Source organism: Saccopteryx bilineata, chromosome 8, assembly GCF_036850765.1.
Source record: "Saccopteryx bilineata isolate mSacBil1 chromosome 8, mSacBil1_pri_phased_curated, whole genome shotgun sequence".
Lineage (NCBI taxonomy): Eukaryota > Metazoa > Chordata > Mammalia > Chiroptera > Emballonuridae > Saccopteryx > Saccopteryx bilineata.
This window is the reverse complement of record NC_089497.1, coordinates 34684789-34703472: the sequence shown is the minus strand read 5'-3', so window position 1 is coordinate 34703472 and position 18684 is coordinate 34684789. Positions and strand designations below refer to the sequence as shown.

At 38.6% G+C, this 18684-nt stretch overlaps 1 protein-coding gene across 8 annotated transcripts in view; it reads left to right on the top strand.

Moving 5' to 3' along the window:
- Positions 1 to 2887: 2887 nt before the first annotated feature.
- Positions 2888 to 18684, top strand: part of CBLB (Cbl proto-oncogene B) — a 239262-nt gene continuing 223465 nt past the window's right edge. For 4 of the 8 annotated variants that reach the window (XM_066240715.1, XM_066240714.1, XM_066240712.1 and 1 more), the window contains exons 1-3: positions 2938 to 3441; positions 4406 to 4587; positions 17990 to 18240. In XM_066240715.1, the coding sequence (XP_066096812.1) occupies positions 4420 to 4587; positions 17990 to 18240 (419 nt within the window). In that variant the 5' untranslated portion in view covers positions 2938 to 3441; positions 4406 to 4419. Of the gene's footprint in view, positions 3557 to 4405; positions 4588 to 17989; positions 18241 to 18684 lie in introns of all 8 variants that reach the window. The other 4 variants (XM_066240717.1, XM_066240716.1, XM_066240711.1 and 1 more) reach the window with 3 other exon arrangements.

The window sequence follows — 18684 nt, the reverse complement described above, 5'->3', positions numbered from 1 at the left end:
CTGTCTCACCATCTGCCTTATGTAATGATCTTCCAGAACACTCCTTTCTTATAAAAATGCCATGTACAAGTTCACTCTAGCTTACAAATCACCATGCTGCCAAAGAGGGTTACTTTCATGCTAAACCGCACTGTGTTGGAGATTGACTTACTCTGTTTAGACATGAGGAGAGTATTTCTCTAGCCAGCTTTGTCACCTTGATGTACTACTGCTTATGCTCCGAGTATAACAATGTTTCCTATGAAAACATTTTTGTTTGCTCTTTATATAGCCCCTTAGTATACCTTCCGTCATTATGCTCTATTCCTTGTGTCTCCATTGGAGGCATCTGAGGTATGAAATTTTATCTCAACTGTTCTTTTTTTCCCATGCCCTCCAACTCATGCTGATAGTTTGCAGGGAGGACTACTGGCTCATTAGTTCCTCAGATGTAACCAAACCTTAATTTGGGTTCAAACGCAAACCCTGCTACACCAGAACTTAACTTGGATTCTAGATAGCTTTGATAAAACAGCTAGTTAAGAATGAGGCTGTAATTTCTTGATATTTTTTGTGTATATATACATATATGCATTACCATAGCCCATAAAACCTGTAATTTGTATCAACATGATATGCTTGATATCATAGGCTGTGCAATTTTCTCATTAAGTCATCTCTTTCAGATACAAAAGTAATATAAAATGAATGCCACATGCTATCACATGTATTTTACTTAGTATACATTTGTCTCTCTCTATATATTTGTGTAATAATATACTTATAATATTTTCTTAAGCCACTGTTCTTGGACATGCTGAAAGCATTCTATATACAGCAGTGAATAAAAGTAGGTTTACAGTGTTCATATGGAAAAAAGACATGCAGGTTATGATTATTATAGTAGCTTTATTAACTATTTCACATACTCACAACTGTAAACATACTTTTGTTCAACCCTGTACAGTTTATATATGTTTTTGGATTGACTTAAAAGGTGATGCAATAAGTTTTTTTTCCTTTTTCAGTCTTTCCTTAGTATATATAGTTATGTTACGATAAGTAAAGTTGATATGTGTGTGTAGAGGAGATATGAAGAGGCCAGCACTTCTCTAGATAAACACAATGTGAAAACAAGGAACTGTTCTGTAATTATTGGCACAGAAATAGTGGAAAAGAAACAAAATTACTCACTGAACCTCATTTTATCACTTTACTAGTTGCAAAGAAACATTTTGCCTGTTTTAATAAAATGAAAATCTTAACCTTCTGAAGTAAGGGCTGTAAAGTATGTTTATAATAACTCAGGATCCTTGACAATAACAATCACAGTACTAAAACGGTTATTTAGGTAGAAAGAGGTTAGAATAATTGAGAAACATCTTATCAGTTTGGCTGGTTAGAGTGATAACACACACACACACACATTAAAAGGCACAAAATATCACAGCATCTGAGAAGCTTTCAGTGTAAAGTTTATTTGACTACCACCAACTGTAGTGGAAAGAAGATTCCAAAGCATGACAATTCTGAGCAATTTTTAGTAGCAGCTGCGGTAGGATTGAAGTCAAATAGAAAAAAATAGAAGGCATGTGTTTAATCTACAGTGTTGTTGAAAGAAGAGTCTCAGCACAGTTGCCTTCCCCTTGTAAGACTAGCTGGATGGGGGCCTTTCTAATGGCATATGGAGCCACAAGAAGAGAGAGAGCCACATGCTGGGAGAGAATGAACAATATATTAAAATTTGTTAAAATCAAAAGCAAGTGGAGACCAGCCTGGAAGTTCCTTGAGCAGACAAACTCAGTTCAGTCATTAATTTTGTTTAGTTACCAATCACTGTGGAGACATTACCTTCTCACTATACAAGCTGTTTTGTAAAGGTGTAGGCCAAACCTCACTGCATGTTTTGGTTGGAATGCTCCCAGTTTGCACACTGATTTTTGGGGTGTGCACAATAAATCTTTAGCAATTACTACTTCAGTGATTCATTGGTTTTACTGTGGCTATTTCTGAATCTTTGACAGGTTGTTTTAAAAAGAGGGTTAAATCTACTTAAAGACTACTCGGACAAAGTACAAAAGCTGTTTCTTCTGTCATTTATGCAGAAAATTCTGCTACATAAAAGAGGCAATATATATATTAGCAATTCTCATCTCCTGTTTCACTGTCCTGGCATTATCAGTGGAGACTGTTTGGCCAGTGTAGTCAACTATTTGCTTTCTCATCAGCCTGTTATTTAATATGAAATCGAACCAACTGTAAAAGGGAAACACAGAAAGTTAGGAAGTTTTGATTGGCAAGTAGATGTTAACCCTAGTTTACTTTATGTGAGGTCTGTACTTCACCTTTGAAGCTGATTGATTGTTGCTCTTTTTTTGATAATCAATAAGAAGCAATGCCTTAGACCTGCTTGGCTGCTATCCTGGGTAGAAGAGTTTGGCAGCCCTAAGGAGATGAAATTTTTCAGCCTGGGACACGCCCCGACTATAGAAGCAACACCCTCTCAGCCACTACTCTGTTGCTATGAAACAAAAGACAAGGAAGGTGAGCAAAGCAGGAAGTCCCGCCTTTTAGCCCCAGTTGGCAATCTCACGCCCACCCGATCACTCCCTATTGGTCAATTTCCTAGTGCCTTGAATCTTCTATTTCCATTCCCTTTCCCTTTTCCACTTTCATTCTCGGTTGAGTCCAGTCCCCCCCCTTTCCTCGTGAGACCCTTTTCATTTGGGCCCTGCGGCCAGGGCGCCTTCCTTTGAGGCCATTGTGTACTGTGGCAGACGTGGACCGGGTGGTAGTGCAAGGACAGGCACCTCCCTCCCATTGGTGCCGCCAGCTGTCTAGCACTGCATGGGCCTACGGGCTTGGTCTAAGCCGGACGGACTCCGCCCCCGACCCCGCCCCTCGCCTGGGTCTCTGTGTGTGTACCCTCCAGGGGTGGAGTGTCCAGCGAGTGGTCTCCTCCTCCGGCTAGTGCCGCCGCTGCGTCCCGCGGCCTCCCCGAGAGTCGGGCGGGAGGGGACAGCGGGTGTGGATTGGTCCTGACGGTAATATTCTGCGTCTCCCCGTCTCGGTGGCCTGCGCTCTGGGTTGCTCCTTCTCCGGATTGTGCATTGACGGCGATTACACGCTCCCTGCCCGGGCTGCCCACGCATCGTGGGCTCGTGCGTGTCGAGTCCGACTCGCGCACACGCGTGGCTCCGGGCAGATTCGGCGCCGAGAGGCCAGGAGGGAACAGGGCACCGGGGAGGCTCGACGTTTCTTCCCGGCCAGGGGGCCCGGGGGCAGTCGGGCGCGGGCCACCGAGGAAGAGGGGACAGCCCCAGCCACCAGCTGTCGCCGCCGCCGCCGCCGCAGGCACAGTTCGAAGAGGGGGATTTAAAGACCGGAACGGGGCCCGGCCCGGAGAGGAGGAAGCGGGAGTGAAGCCAGACGGGCGGCTGGGACTGTAGACAGCCCGGCGAGGTGCGTCCACTCGGGAGCCGGATTCGGAGCGCCCTGGACGGATGGGGCTGCGGGCGCTGGACGCGCGAGGGGATACTTTGTCCTTGCTCTGTCCACCTTCCTGCCCCCAGCGAAGGTCCGAAAGTGGCAGGGGCGGGGCCTGAGCAGGGAAGGGGGGCACGGGCGTCCCGAAACAAAGCTTGGGACCGACCCCCGCCCCCTGGGGTTCCGAGATGAGGGGCCAGGAGCGAAAGAAGTGAACTCGCTTGTTTCTGCGCCCGCTCTTGTCAGTTCCTCACCCTCTCTTTTAAAATGGACCTTTTTTTGTTTGTTTGTTTCTTGGTTTATTTGGCTCTTAACTTGGGGCTAACTCTTTACCGCGTTGGTTTAAAGAACTGTGTGTTCCTGTGTCCAGGTTCCTGTGTCCGTACTTGGTGGTTTTAGCGGGGAGTATCCAAGTCCTGGGTCACTGTTGACAACAGAAGTGCCCCTTATGCTCCTATAGAAAAATCGTTACGTTTGTATAACTTGGCAAAATCTAACAAGAGTGAAAGGGCGGTTTTCGAGTGAGGGTCCCAAAAATGTTTCCAGAGGTTTTAGTTCTAGTTTTTTTGAATTGGGATTATGGCAGGGAGTGGGAAAACATGCTCTTACCTAGTTGGAGGAAACCTATGTAAGTTTTTAGTTGTTGTGACTTGGGTGTTAATCAAGCCTTCCCTACTTGAAATGGGAGAAGGATGCATCTTTAACTCTTAGTGTTCCAAATATGCAAATCGAAGGTTATTGCTCCAAACCTGTTGTGTGTAGAGATTGAGAGTGCAAATTTACACCCTATTAAAGAGTTGAATCTGGGACCTTGAATTTTGTTCTCATTGATGGAGGAGGATGTAGTTAGTGGGTGCCCGTTCATCATGTCAGTTTTCTGTTGGGTAAGTATTTTCACGACCAACTAACTTTTTCCTTTTCTTTTTTTAAATTTTCAAAGAACTAAGATTCCAGATGGCAAATTCTATGAACGGCAGAAACCCTGGTGGTCGAGGAGGAAACCCCCGAAAAGGACGCATTTTGGGTATTATTGATGCCATTCAGGATGCAGTGGGACCCCCTAAACAAGCAGCAGCAGATCGCAGAACTGTGGAGAAGACTTGGAAACTCATGGACAAAGTGGTAAGTTCTGTGTTTAGCCCTGTTTACCCTGGAAATGATTGCTCCAGTTTTATGTATACTGCTAATTAGTGATAACTATTGTTATGGCAACAGTCTTTTGATTTAGATTGACCATTTTTCATTTTTCTTACATCCACTATGTGTTTTGAAAAGTTGGCTTCAGAGCAAAGACTTTTTTTTTTTATTTTTTTTTTTACCTTTTGTCCTACTCTTCCAGGTTCAAAGTTCCTCTATATGACTCAGATATGCAAAGTTTTTACTGGTTGGCTGTTCTTTGTTGGTACATGGACATAGAATACTTAGGGAGCGTTTGTTCTATCTGATGTGAGGTTGTGTTGTTATTAGATAGCAAAAGTGTGCAAACAAGTAATCTAAGAAGTCTTTGATGGACCACTCATGACAACCACAATGTATGATGCTGAGAATTTTCCTGGGAAAAAGTAGATTAGTCCTTAAGTGAGGAAGCAGTGTTTGAGAGAGTTTCCATTTTCATCTTTGAGAATTCATCTTCATTAAGAACTTTTTGTTGTTGTTAATGGTACAGTTTCTTTCATCTATTCCATTTTGAAACAGGAAACCTTTTTGATTGCACATTGTTTATCGTGAAAGGAAAATTTATGATGGAGGTGTGGGGTTAAGAGTATCAGAAACCTCTGTGGTTTCTGCATGTTGCTTTCAGATAAATGATAATTTCACAAGATGAAATCAAGCTAGAGGTCAGAATCACAATAGTTCTTGCTTTTGAAACAGTAGTACTCTCCCCTAACATATCTTAGCACCTTATGATCTTATTTCATAGATGTTTGGGGCTAATCATAAATGTACTTGATTCAGGATTTTTGATATCTTTATAATTACGGAAACAGAGGATTAGAAAAGTATTATTCCTGGTTTGTAAGGATATGCTAAAACCTCCATGAAATCAAACGGTATCAGTCACTTTTACTTTGGTTTGTAACTCTGTGCGAAGATTTGTCACAGAAAGCCACCGTCAGTGGTGTTAGCAAAAACATGAAGGTGATAAGATTTACTCTATTTTCATTTATCATTATGCCAAGTATGATAGGCCTGTCATTCTGTGGCCGGTGGTACTAAATGCAGAGCCTGATTATTTCTGCCAGATAAGGATCCTTACTTTTGAGCTTCATTGTGACCTATTTAAGCTTCTGCCAAATTTATTCAAATTGTGATATTAAAGTACTCCAGGCAGAATGATGTCATAGTGACAGAACTGCAACTTGCTGCTTGAGGTCAGGTTTTGATTTTAGCATTGGATACTTAAGAATGAGGAGTATGTAGTTGGAAAAAGTGCATATATATATATATATATATATATATATGTTGGCAGCGCAATGCTGGCTGCCTTTGCTTTTTGAAAGTGTATGCAACTGAAGGTCACTCTCATTGCTTAAGTCATTATAAGAGAAAGAATAAGAGAAGGAATGCAAGCTTCTTCTCTAACTTATCTATTGTATGAGTGGGCAAAAAGTGGGTCAAGATTCTCCCAGGGAGCTGCTCCTCCCACTCCACCCCCTCCTTTGAGTGGTCAGAATTTGTACACACCGTCAAATGAAAAAGATTTATGTAAGGAAGTGGTGAGCTGTAGTTAGTATAAAGCTGTTTTATTGAAACATTAAAAAATGTGTGTATGATTTGGTCTATAACTGATTGTTAACATAAGTTTTATCCACTTTTAATTATTTCATCCTGGGTTATGGTAAAAGAGATAGGTGTTTGGTAGTTAAGCTTCTGCCATTGTTTATTTTAACTCTTTTGTGGATTTGGGTTTAGCCTCTGTTTCAGAAACCTGACTTACAAGGAAAATTATTATCTCAAGTCTCTACTTAGTGGAATGTGGGTGCGGGTGTTGGCAAAGGTGCATTGTTTTACCCCATTTGTTTTCATTATTTGTCCGTGATGAGAATTGTTGTGTTCACTTATGAATGCATTCGTGGACTTTGCAGAGGGAAACTACATAAATCATGTGAAAGAGTTCAAGATATTTGTTACTGTTCTATCACACAGTAATAAAAAGGCATTGGCTGAAAATATGTGTTATTGAATTGTGTTCTGAGAAGCATTCCATATGTATGTTTATCTTTTCCTCTTTCTTTGTCAGTGATGAAGGAAGTGGTTCATAATCTCAACATTGTCCTAGTGATTACATTAGAAAATTTATTATTAGTCCAAAAGTTAATCCCTTGATACATTACCTAACTGTTTTGTAAAATAACTGTAATAGTTTGGGTTTAGCTTGTGAATAACATAAAGTCATAATTTCAAGTCTAATTTGTAGTTATGTAAAAGGCAGGGTTAAGTGAGTGTTTAGTTAGCATTTTCTTCTTTATGAATCTCTTTAGGGGCAGATCTTAGAAGTATAAATGAGAAAATAAGCTCTAAATTTAGTCTGTCTCACCTACATACAAAATAAAAAAAGTTATTTCACAGGGTAATATGAAGCAGTCGAGTAAGTGTGTAGTTTACCATTCCCTGGCTTCTAGAATTTAAAACCATCAACTGAGATTTCAGTTCCAGCTAATTGTTATGTTTTCAGAATGAAGGTTTTCTATATACAAGGTCACCAAGAGTAGGAGGGAGTCATTGCTCAGTTCTGTTCTTTATAAGATGTAAAGTGTTTTGTAACAAAATGTCAGTTGCGTACAATTAGCAGAGTAAATTTACTCAGGAAAATAACAGTAGCATATCCCAAAGCAATTTATATTTTCTGGCCTTGGCTCTATGTGTCAGGATAAGTCAGTAGCTGACCTCAAGTCAGCTCATGTCTGCTTGATACAGTGATTGAACTATTACTCATGACTGTACATCTAGGTTCTGTCCCAAAGCTATTGCAGATATGGAGTTTCTTTTTCTTTTTTTTTTCTTTTTTTAATATTTTTCTGAAGTTGGAAACAGGGAGGCAGTCAGACAGACTCCCGCATGCGCTCGACTGGGATCCACCCGGCATGCCCACCAGGGGGCGATGCTCTGCCCATCTGGGGCATTGCTCTGTTGCAACCAGGGCCATTCTAGCACCCGAGGCAGAGGCAATGGAGCCATCCTAAGCACCCGGGCCAACTTTGCTCCAGTGGAGCCTTGGCTGCGGGAAGGGAAGAGAGAGAGAGAGAGAGGAAGGAGAGGGGGAGGGGTGGAGAAGCAGATGGGTGCTTCTCCTGTGTGCCCTGGCTGGGAATCGAACCTGGGACTCCTGCACGCCAGGCCGATGCTCTGCCACTGAGCCAACCAGCCAGGGCCAAGATGGAGTTTCTTAAACACTTCATAAACATTTGTTGAGGGCCTACTATGTTCCTATTAAGTGCTTTTTACTGGGAATGCGCAGCTAGTTACATTAAGATGTAATGCTGCCTTTGATTCGTAAGGAATTTGGAGACCAGGATCCGAGCCAGGCACGAGAATGGATATTTTCCACGTAGTATGGAAAGGACTGTAATACAGACTTCTACAAACTACAGGAGGAACAAAGTAGAGAATAGCCTCCTTTTTTTCGGGCCACTGCCTTTAGGAACAGCATTCTTGTGCTCTTGTTGGAAATGCTGAGGTGAGGGGAAAGAAATGATTGCTAATCAGCATGGTGGGAATGATCATTTATTAATGTGAGGTTCCTGAGCATGATTTTCACAAACGTCTTAGCCAGGTGATGGAAAGTGGGGAGGAAACAATTTTCTATCTAATAGATACTAAATGTACTGAGCATACGTGGCTGTTCAGGAAATTAAAAAATAATTAATTGATGCCAAAGAGCCAAGAACGTTGAGTACCTGCCTGCATTTTTGAATTGCTGTCCTTGTCATTTACTTGGAATTACATTACTAGAAGAGTTTTAAAAGCCTTTAAAACGTGATGCCAAATGGCCTTTTGTGCCTTTTACCCTCAGCACATTTGGTACATTTGTCAATCTTGGAGGAATAAAACTTATTCCCTATTTTTATAATTTCATTGTAACCATAATATATTTTAAAGTTTGTCCATTTAAGAAGCTTGTATTATGTACAGCTATTTGTTGGGTTTGAGACTATCATTGGGCCCTTTGGATAGGGAATACCATTTATTTAAAGAATTCTTCACATATTTTCTTTTCCTTAGTGAAGTTGTTCTGTGTTGGCAGAATTATAGGCCCTAGTATGCTCAGATAGATGATAACACATTAAGTGTGCAATTGTGTTTAGTACTGAGTTAGGCTTTGAATTTGTGCTTAAATAAATGAAATGATCCCACAGTTTGCTACTGGTCACTTTTAGTTTCTTATTTATTTATATTAAAATTTTTTATTGAATTTATTGCAGTGACATTAGTTAATAAAATTATGTAGGCTTCAGTATATAGGTTTCAGGTGTACAATTCTATAATGCATCATCTGTATATAATGTAGTGTGTGTTCACCACCCCCGGTCAAGTCCTTTCCATCACCAGTTATCCCCTCTACACTGTCTCCTACCACCCCCCTTCACTTTTCTTCTGGTAATCACCATGCTCTGTACAAGGTTTTGTGTTTTTTTTTCTCCGACTGGCTTATTTCACTTAGCATAATGCTTTTCAGGTCCATCTGTGCTGTGCTACTTGTCACTTTTAGAAAACCTTTTGATAATATAAAAGGTTTAAAGGAATCCTCCCAAGGGCTACCTTGGCTTATTTTTTGTGATATAGGGCAGTGGTCTCAACCTCGGGGCCACCATTTGATACCAGTCTGCAGAGAAAAAATAAATAACTTACATTATTTCCGTTTTATTTATATTTAAGTCTGAACAATGTTTTATTTTTTAAAAATGACCAGATTCCCTCTGTTACATCCGTCTAAGATTCACCCTTTTTTTTTTTTTAATTTTTTAGATTTTATTTATTCATTTTTTAGAGGGAGGAGACAGGGAGAGAGAAAGGGGGGAGGAGCAGAAAGCATCAACTCCCATATGTGCCTTGATCAGACAAGCCCGGGGTTTCGAATCGGCAACCTCAGCGTTCCAGGTCGATGCTTTATCCACTGCGCAACCGCAAGTCAGGCCAAGACTCACTCTTGATGCTTGTCTTGGTCACGTGATACATTTATCCGTCCCACCCTAAAGGCCGGTCCATGAAAATATTTTCTGACATTAATCCAGTCCATGGCCCAAAAAAGGTTGGGGACCACTGATGTAGGGCACACATGTATCAAGAGCCTTAATCAGTAATCTTTTAAGTTGTATAATATTTTAATCATTATGATTTTGAATCGATTCTTTCATAGTTGCTTTATATACTGACTGTTGGTCAACTCATTCCTTTATCATATCACAACTGTATATATTGAAAGTTTATAATTGGTGATGTAAAATGTAGCAAGTGCTGCAGTATGGTGTAGACAAAGTGCTGTGAGATAGTACATGGTGGAGGTGAAAAGTTGGTGTAGAATGCCACATGGTGGAAGTCCCGGTATTAATTTGTATGTTTTTGGTTCTAGTGAGGTGAAGGACATATCATGTTGAAGGAATGTTGGGTTTGTGGAGTGAGAGAAGGTATGTTAGAAGAAAAAGAGGCTTTGGCCACTCTGTCAAGGAATTTGAACTTTATTTGGTAGACAAAGAACCATTGAAGTCTTTGAGCAGAGAAAAAAATCAAGGCTATGGTGTAAGAGATTAATTACTCTTTTGACTCTACAAAGGAGGGTTAAGAGAAAAGAAACTTTAAAGTAGGAATAATGATCAAGAGATTAAAACAGACGGGGCAAGAAGTAAAGAAAAACTAAGCTAGAGAACTGATAGTAGATAATAGCAACTGTTGGTTCAAATATGGGAGACATTTTGGAGGTAAAATCCATAGGCCCTGCTGACCCTTCAGATATAGAGAATGAAAGAGGAGAAGCGAAAGTGACTCTTGTGGTTTTTAGCTTAGTTGACTCTGAAGCAGTGATGCCCTTAATGAGATAAGGAACATAGGAAGAAAAAGAGGAAGCTTGGGAGGTGGTGCATGATAAGTTTGTTTTTGACCATGTTGAGTTTTACATGCCAGAGTGAAATTCATTTTGAAGTCAGAAAATTGAATTTGCAGTTTAAGAGAGAAGTTGAAACTGGAGACATATGTTTGGTAGACATGCCCATAGATATAGCAGTTTAAACTATAGAGCAGTAAGAGATTTTCAAGGCAGAGTAGAAGGTGACAGACAGTACTTAAGAGATTGGAATTTTTGGCCATGTGTCAGGTTGTATCTGTAATTACATGGCAATGAAGAAAAAAGGACCCCTCAAAGAACAGGAAAAAGAACCCCTCAAAGAACAGTGATGAGAGAGGTAGAAAACAATTAGGGCATTTTGATTTTTTTGGTTAGAGACAGCTGCAATTGGGAGATTGTTTCAAAATCTGAGAAAATAAAATTTAAGTGGAGAAAACCAGGTAGGATGAAAATTTAAGAAGTCATTGAATTTCACGAGTAGAGGCAACTGTTGATCTTTCAGAGTTGTTTCACTTATGTGATGGGACTAGATTAAAAAGAGTGTGCATTATTTAAATATTGTTCTGAAATTGCGACAGGAGGGAAGGAAGGAAGTTACGATAGCCTCAGGGTTTGAGCAGAGCATAACTTTGTGTGTGGGGGGAGTCACAGGAGTTAGTAGATTGTGTGGAAGGGATGTGGGTAGGGAATGATTTAAAATATAAAGGCAGTAGAAATAATTGATAAAGTGGTGTCCTCAATTATAAGGGTGGGAGGGAAAGGCTAAGAACAAGTAGAAGAGTAAACCCTTTGTAAATAACTTTTGCTTAGACAAAAAGGAAATAAATATATAAACAGAAGTTTTGAAGTAATTTGTAAATTTTGTGTTGGGTTGTCAGGAATTGATTTAAGGTATAACATTTGCAATGTTTAAACTGTTTTAAAATTGTAAGTTGCAGAATAAACAGTTTATATTTTAACCACTCTTCTGACAATTAGGTGGGTAAATAAGTAAAATATTAAAATGGAAATCATTTTTCACACTGTACGTTAAAATTCTCTCAGAAACCTGCTGTGATTTAAATGATGCCAGGATGCCTAGGCCCCATCCTGGATTTGACTGATTCTCGTGTCAATGTTCATAGTATGCAAATGCAAGCACACTGCTTCATGCAGTAATTTGACTCTTCCTTTTTCCATGAGAAGTAAATCAAAAGAATCTTTACCCCCTGTATTTGATATTATCAAATTCTCCAAACTTTGTACTCATTTTTTAGACAGGTTTATTCAGTATATTTTAGACCTATTTGTATTGTTAGCTTACGACTACTGAGAGGTTTTTTCTTTGTTCCTTTCCTTTTGCTCCTTCTTTTATTCATCAAATATGTATTTTTGATCCACATCCACTATATACAGGATTCTACAGTAAGGGATGGAGATTGACTAGTGAGATAGATATGTTCTCCTCTCTTAAGGAAGTTCCATTATAATTTGGAAAAAGGATTGCGAACAAATGAATACACAATTGACATTTTGATTACAACAAGACAGTTATATGATGATGCTTCTTATATCAGTCTTCTAAAGAAACTTTCATTGAAAAACAAAGAAATTGGTAGTTTCCTCCAAATCCTGCTATAATTAATGTACTAGACTCATAATCAATATTATATGCTGACTTTCTTGTTTTGCCCAGTTGGTATTCCATGTATAAAGAGTGCTGTATTACTTTTATGCTTTTTACCTTTTCTACTGGATACATTTTGTACTTTTGTATACTTGGTGATGATTTGTAGAATTCAACTGGAAAGAGTCCAGACTTCTCATAGATGCTTTTTATCATGATGATGTACTTTTATGTAACTGCAATATGGAACCTCTTACACCATTTACATAATAAAACCAGAGACAATGCATTCTGTCAGGCTTTCCATATTGTCTTTCTTTTCTTTTTTTAAATTTTTTGACAGAGACAGAGAGAAAGTGAGAGAGAGGGACAGATAGGGACAGACAGACAGGATGGGAGAGAGATGAGAAGCATCAATTCTTCATTGTGGCACCTTAGTCGTTCATTGATTGCTTTCTTATATGTGCCTTGACCAGGAGGTACAGCAGACCGAGTGACCACTGGCTTAAGTCAGCGACCTTGGTCTCAAGCCAGCAACCTTGGGCTTCAAGCCAGTGACCTTCGGGCTCAAGCCAGTGACCATGGGGTCTCGTCTATAATCCCACGCTCAAGCCAGCAACTCAGCACTCAAGCTATTGAGCCCATGCTCAAGCTGGCAATCTTGGGATGTCAAACCTTGGTCCTCCGCGACCCAGTTCAAAGCTCTATATATTGTGCTGCTGCCTGGTCAGGCATCCATATTATTTTAACATAGGATATTTCACCTCTTGGGTACATTCGTTCATTTAACTTAACTGAATGCTCTATAAAATGAGGTGTGTTTATTAATGAAAATCTGCCATGGAATAGACACAATTTCTTACTGCTGAAGTTTTCATTTGCTTCAGTAAACTTTCTTTCATACTTTTAGGGGGCTGGTTTGAACCCTGTTTGCAAGAAAAATGTTAGGTGACCTAATACCTCTTTGTTACCTTTTGGCTGGAAATTTTATTTAAGGTGTTGTCAGGAAATTCTTTAAATGCAAGAATGTTTCAAGAATAATTAAGAGCTATGAAAATTCTAGTGAATTCTGTGTTCATATTTGTACCTTTACCCTGATATGGTTGAATATCTATCTATCTATATACTGTATATATATATTATATAGATGCAGAATTCATATATTTATTGAAATACATATGTATAGATTAGACATGTATTTTTATGTATGTAAAAGATAGCAAACATGTAAAAGAGGTCTGATTAAAAATCTTTAATAAATTTAATCAAATACACCAGGCAGTTGTATACTGTAATGGAGAGAGTGCCTGACTCAAGTCTAGACATCAGGTTCCATTTCTGTGTTTTAGTATTGTCATGTCAAACAAAAGGAGGGTGGTGTTCTTGATGATCTCCAAGGTCCTCTTTAGCTAGTTCTAAAATCCTTTGAGTCAATGAGTGTAATGGAATTTTTAGCTTACTTCCAATACTAAGTGTTTTGCCTTGTAGTTCAAAAGCAAAGAGTAACATTGCTTATGAACCAATCCTTTATGCACCAGTCGGTGCCCCTAAAAGTTGGTCATTGTATAATGTGATTGCAGATTGGTTCTTTATGTAAGCTCTTCTGTGTTGGAACCCACTTTCATTCTAGGAATTTCTATAAGAGGTCTAAGTTGCTTGAATCTGAACTTGATCCTTGTGGTGAGCTTGATTTTTCTTCTTAATATGCTGCTTTTTGAAAAGCAATTTTTCTTTTCCTGGCTTCTGCAGTTCCTACACATATCAGGCACTCAATAAATATTTATTGAATTAAATTGAATTTGACCTGCTTAGAAGGCACAGTCCTGGTGTAGGATTAATTTTCGGCAGGAGCTGTCATAAATCACAGAGTTTAATACTAATCCACCCGATGAACTGCACACTCAGCGACATATGGTAGTTCGGCATTATATGGTGCACTTTCCCGAGTGCAACTTTAGAAAACGGTGTCGCCTGCAGGAGCCTTGTAAACTGACTCTAGCCTATTTCAAATCCTCTTCTATCACTCATCCATGGGTTTCCTGTGTCCCCACCTTTTTGAAAGACTGTATTGACTCTGCCCCTCACATACCCTACACTCTGGCGTCTCAAGCCTTTATAACCACTTTGCCTGGGAATATTTCTTTGACAAATTTAGGTTGCCTTTCTTAACACTCCACGTAGATATGAGTGAGCTGCATCATTTCTTCTCTAGCGCTTTGTACATTCCTCCTTTGCAGTCCTCAGATTCTCCTGTAATTCTTTTCTAAGCCACTAGTCATTTTCACTAGAAAACCTCTGAGGACAGGTCTGAGATTTACTTTCTTCTGTATTCCCCAGGGCCTGAAACAGTGCCTGACGTAGACATTCGTAGAATTAAAAAATGAGTCCTGAAGTTCATGTCAATTTGAAAACGGAATAAACTACAAATGTGAATGAGTTTAGCTGGGGATCATTTATTATATGCCTGATTCTAATTAAAATGTGATATAGATAGAAAGTAGATCAGCCTGAGATCCAGAAGATGCAGACTCTTGTGTTGGATTGATGACTTCTTAATAGTCCTTTAATCTTTGTAGTTCCTAGGTTATCTGAAAATGAATGGATTGGACAGGATCTTTGCTAAGATCCCTTAGAGCGAGAATTGCCTTGCTCCTAAGTTAATTATAGAGAACTAGCTCTCTTCTGCCAGAGTCCTTGAGGCAGGAAGTATGTTCTAATCATCTATAATTTCCTGGCACAAAGCTCAGTACCTGGCATATAGTAGTTATTCAAACAGTGTTACTGAATAAAGTGATAAATTCCCAGAGAGAATTACAATTTAAATAAAGCAAATGAGAAAAAGGTCAGGTAGAATATAGTGAATTAAAAATGTGTAACATTTAAAAGAATCTTTTAAAGAACAGTTATTTGGAATGTCTGAAAAAAGTGCAGGGGAGAAATTTTTTATTTATTAGTTAAAATATTCAACAGTGGAGAAGATGAATTTGAAACTGCCTAGTTCCCTGACTACAAGTTAATAATTTACCAGTCTGTGACATGTTGTACCAAATTTTCTGTTGTTGAAATTAAACTGCTCCTGCTGTAGGATGTTGGTAGTGATATTTATTAAATCTGTGCATTCTTGTGATACTACCTTTTAGTTTTAAGAATTGAAAACTATGTCCTATTTCAACCAGGATCTGTCAAATCATTGTTGTATTTGTGACTTCATCAGTCATTAGGGGAGAATGAGCTCTGACTATATCAAAATGTCACAAAAAATAAAAAAAGGGTAAAAAAGCTTCGTAAGCTCTTTTAAGTTTACTTTTGTAAAAATTTAGCATTATTTGATAAATTATTTACTGTCTGAGTCTTTCTATTTCTTTAGGAGCTTAAAACAATGTTTTTACATTTAAGCTATGCCTATACCTTTGGGTTATTGATATGAATTGTAATAATAAGTATAATCCACTCATGAAAATAAGGAAGTATTTTAATCACATTGTTTATCTATAATCTATGATTTATCTATCTATCATCTCTCTCTTTCTTATATAGTATTTCAGAATCACTCAGCCAAGCAAGCCATCTATATACCCATTTAATAATTCTGTAACATCTGCTAGACAGTTCTGTTTTAGGCATTGAATACAAAGAGAAGGAAGATATGAAAATGTCTTCAGTGAATGTGGGAAATAGTTGTCTTTAATTAGGGGCTGATGCTTGATAGTTTGAGCAAGACCTTTCTCCCTACACACACACACACAAATGCTATGGTTATTTATTAAAGAAAGCAAGTGAGATAGCAAGTTTAAAAGTACAATTTTTCCTTTGTTGTTTTCTTGATGTTTTTGTTTGTGGTTCCTGAAAGTATTATTGTTCAAGTGCTTTCTATTTGGCCTGGACAGTTTATGAGTGCTCAGCAGTGGATCCTTGTTTTGTGAAAGCTGAAATTTGGAGAGATCCTTTTAAAAAAAATAATACAAATATAAGATATAATTACAAAATTGCATATGGAAGTGAATTTTCTTAGAACAATAAAGTTACAACAAATTATACATAAAAATATGATAAATCCACAAACATCAGGGAATCTCAGCTTCAACTCTGAAAGATTCTCTTTCATTGTCCACATATGTTTACAGTCCTGGGCACTGCTGGGCATATTCAAATCACCAGATTTGACCTGGCCCTTCCTGTTCCTGTGCTGGGCTAGTCGGCACCATGGGCACTTAAAGTTTTCTGGAAGCCTTTCTTTTATCACAGCTCCTGACAATAATTTAACTAGTCCCAGAAATGACTATGTCCTTTACCTTCCACTAAAACCAAACTAAATGTTTCTTCAACTCCCAATTCTAATTAGCCAGATTCCAAAATGCCCATGCTACACCAGTGCAACGCTACAGAAGGGTATGTGTGATGGAAGGAACGCCATACTAGAAAAAGTGGAAACACCATAAGTAAATATTTGCTGTCTGTCTATAGATTAAAGACAGAAATATATGGCAAATGCTGAAAATCCATGATCTTTGTGCCCCTCCCCTCCCCCAACCCCCTCCCCCTCCTCCCCCCACCCTGTAACCCCAACACTGATGTCCATGTCTCTGAGTCTCATCTATATAGTCCACTATAAAGAATGGTGATCTTAAACAATTGTGTCTAAAATAGCTTCCTGTTGAAAATTTTACATCCTGTTGAAGTAAAAATGAAGGCTTTAAAAGAGAGCTGAGTATGTATCTGATGGACCTCAGGTTTACTCTTTACTAGATTCTCAGTAAACTCTGCCTCTGTGTGCATTGTGCCTTTGTGCACCTTCACGCTGTATATGGTCTGGTGCCGTTCTCAATGATTTCCTTAAATGATTAATTGGATAGATTTTTTTAGGCCCTAATTCAAGGAGTAAGAATGAGATTGTATGAGCCTGATTTTGACTAAAGCACTTGAACATGTGGCTTCTCTTGCGAACAGAAGGTATTTTCAGTTCTCCAGGCAGGCCTAAATGCCCCAGTGGCTGTGTGACAGCTGATGGGATGACTGAAGCGTCACACTGCCCCCCAGGTTTATAGGCACGGGAGATGATCCCCAGGTGGGGAAGACTTGTTCTAAACCGACACCCATTCACTACTCAATAACTTCTTTATTAAAATGGCTTCTCTTTGTTTTAGTATCCTTAGGGTTAGGAAAAATATACCAAAACGTGAATTAAAATCTATGAAATCATTTTAGCTGAGAGTTCAATATAGTAAACCTAATACGTAAATACGAGACATTGGTTACCAGCAGAAGAGGCTTGTTTCCTCATTTTTATTTAAAAAAGAGACTTAGTGATATACAGTAATTAACACCCTGCCGTTCTATTAACCGGGAAGAAGGGAACATTTTAGAAGAGAGGATGAAAACGTTAGGGGTTGAAAGTAAAGGTATGACCTAAAAAAACAGCAAAAAACACCTCAAAACAAAAAACCTCAAACAAACCCATAGATGCAGACAACAGTATGGTGATTACCAGAGGAAAAGGGGGTGGAAGAAGTTAGAGGGGGGTTGGGGGGGTAAATGGTGATGGGAGACTTGATTTTGGGTGGTGAACACACAATAAAGTGTACAGATGATGTATTGTGCACCTGAAGCCTATGTCATTTTATTGACCAATATCACCCCAATATATTCAATAAAAAACAACTGAATGGGAGGAGAAGAAAATAGGATTTAATTGTATTAAGATAGTTGCAAATGTTTGTCAACTTTTTATAGATAGATGTTGCTAATTTTAAGATAAAAATGTGTGTTATGGGAAGTAAAGAAATAGTATATATAGTTCACTGAGTTTCTCAGTTTTTCTATGAAAGTATGAAATGTGTTATTTTTGTCTTTATTTTTAGGTCAGACTGTGCCAAAATCCCAAACTTCAGTTGAAAAATAGCCCACCATATATACTTGATATATTACCCGATACATATCAGCATTTGCGACTTATATTGAGTAAATATGATGACAACCAGAAACTGGCCCAACTCAGTGAGAATGAATATTTTAAAATCTACATTGATAGTCTAATGAAAAAGTCAAAACGGGCCATAAGACTCTTTAAAGAAGGCAAGGAGAGGATGTATGAAGAGCAGTCACAGGACAGGTAAGAATATTTCAGATTTTATTTCTGAGTGTTAAAGTCATTTATGTTGCTTTTTGTTTCACAAGTAGCATAAATGTCACCATGTTCGTGTTTTGGGGAAATGTCATTTCATTTGTGTATTCCACTTTTTATGTTATTTAAACCTTGTAGTTTTAGATAAATTTATGATAATAGCTAGTTTGTGAGACTGTATTCTTTTTTTTATTTTCATAGATTTTATATTTTAGAGCCCTTTTATATTTACAGAAAAAGTACTTGGAAAGTACGTAGTTCCCATATACCCCTCCCTCTCACCCCCACATGCAATTATTTCTGTTATTAATATCTTGCATAGTGTGGTCCGTTTGTTACAGTTGATGAACAAGTATTGATACAGAATTATTAACTAAAGTTCATAGTTTATATTAGGGTTCATTCTTTGTGTTTCACAGCTCCGTGGGTTTT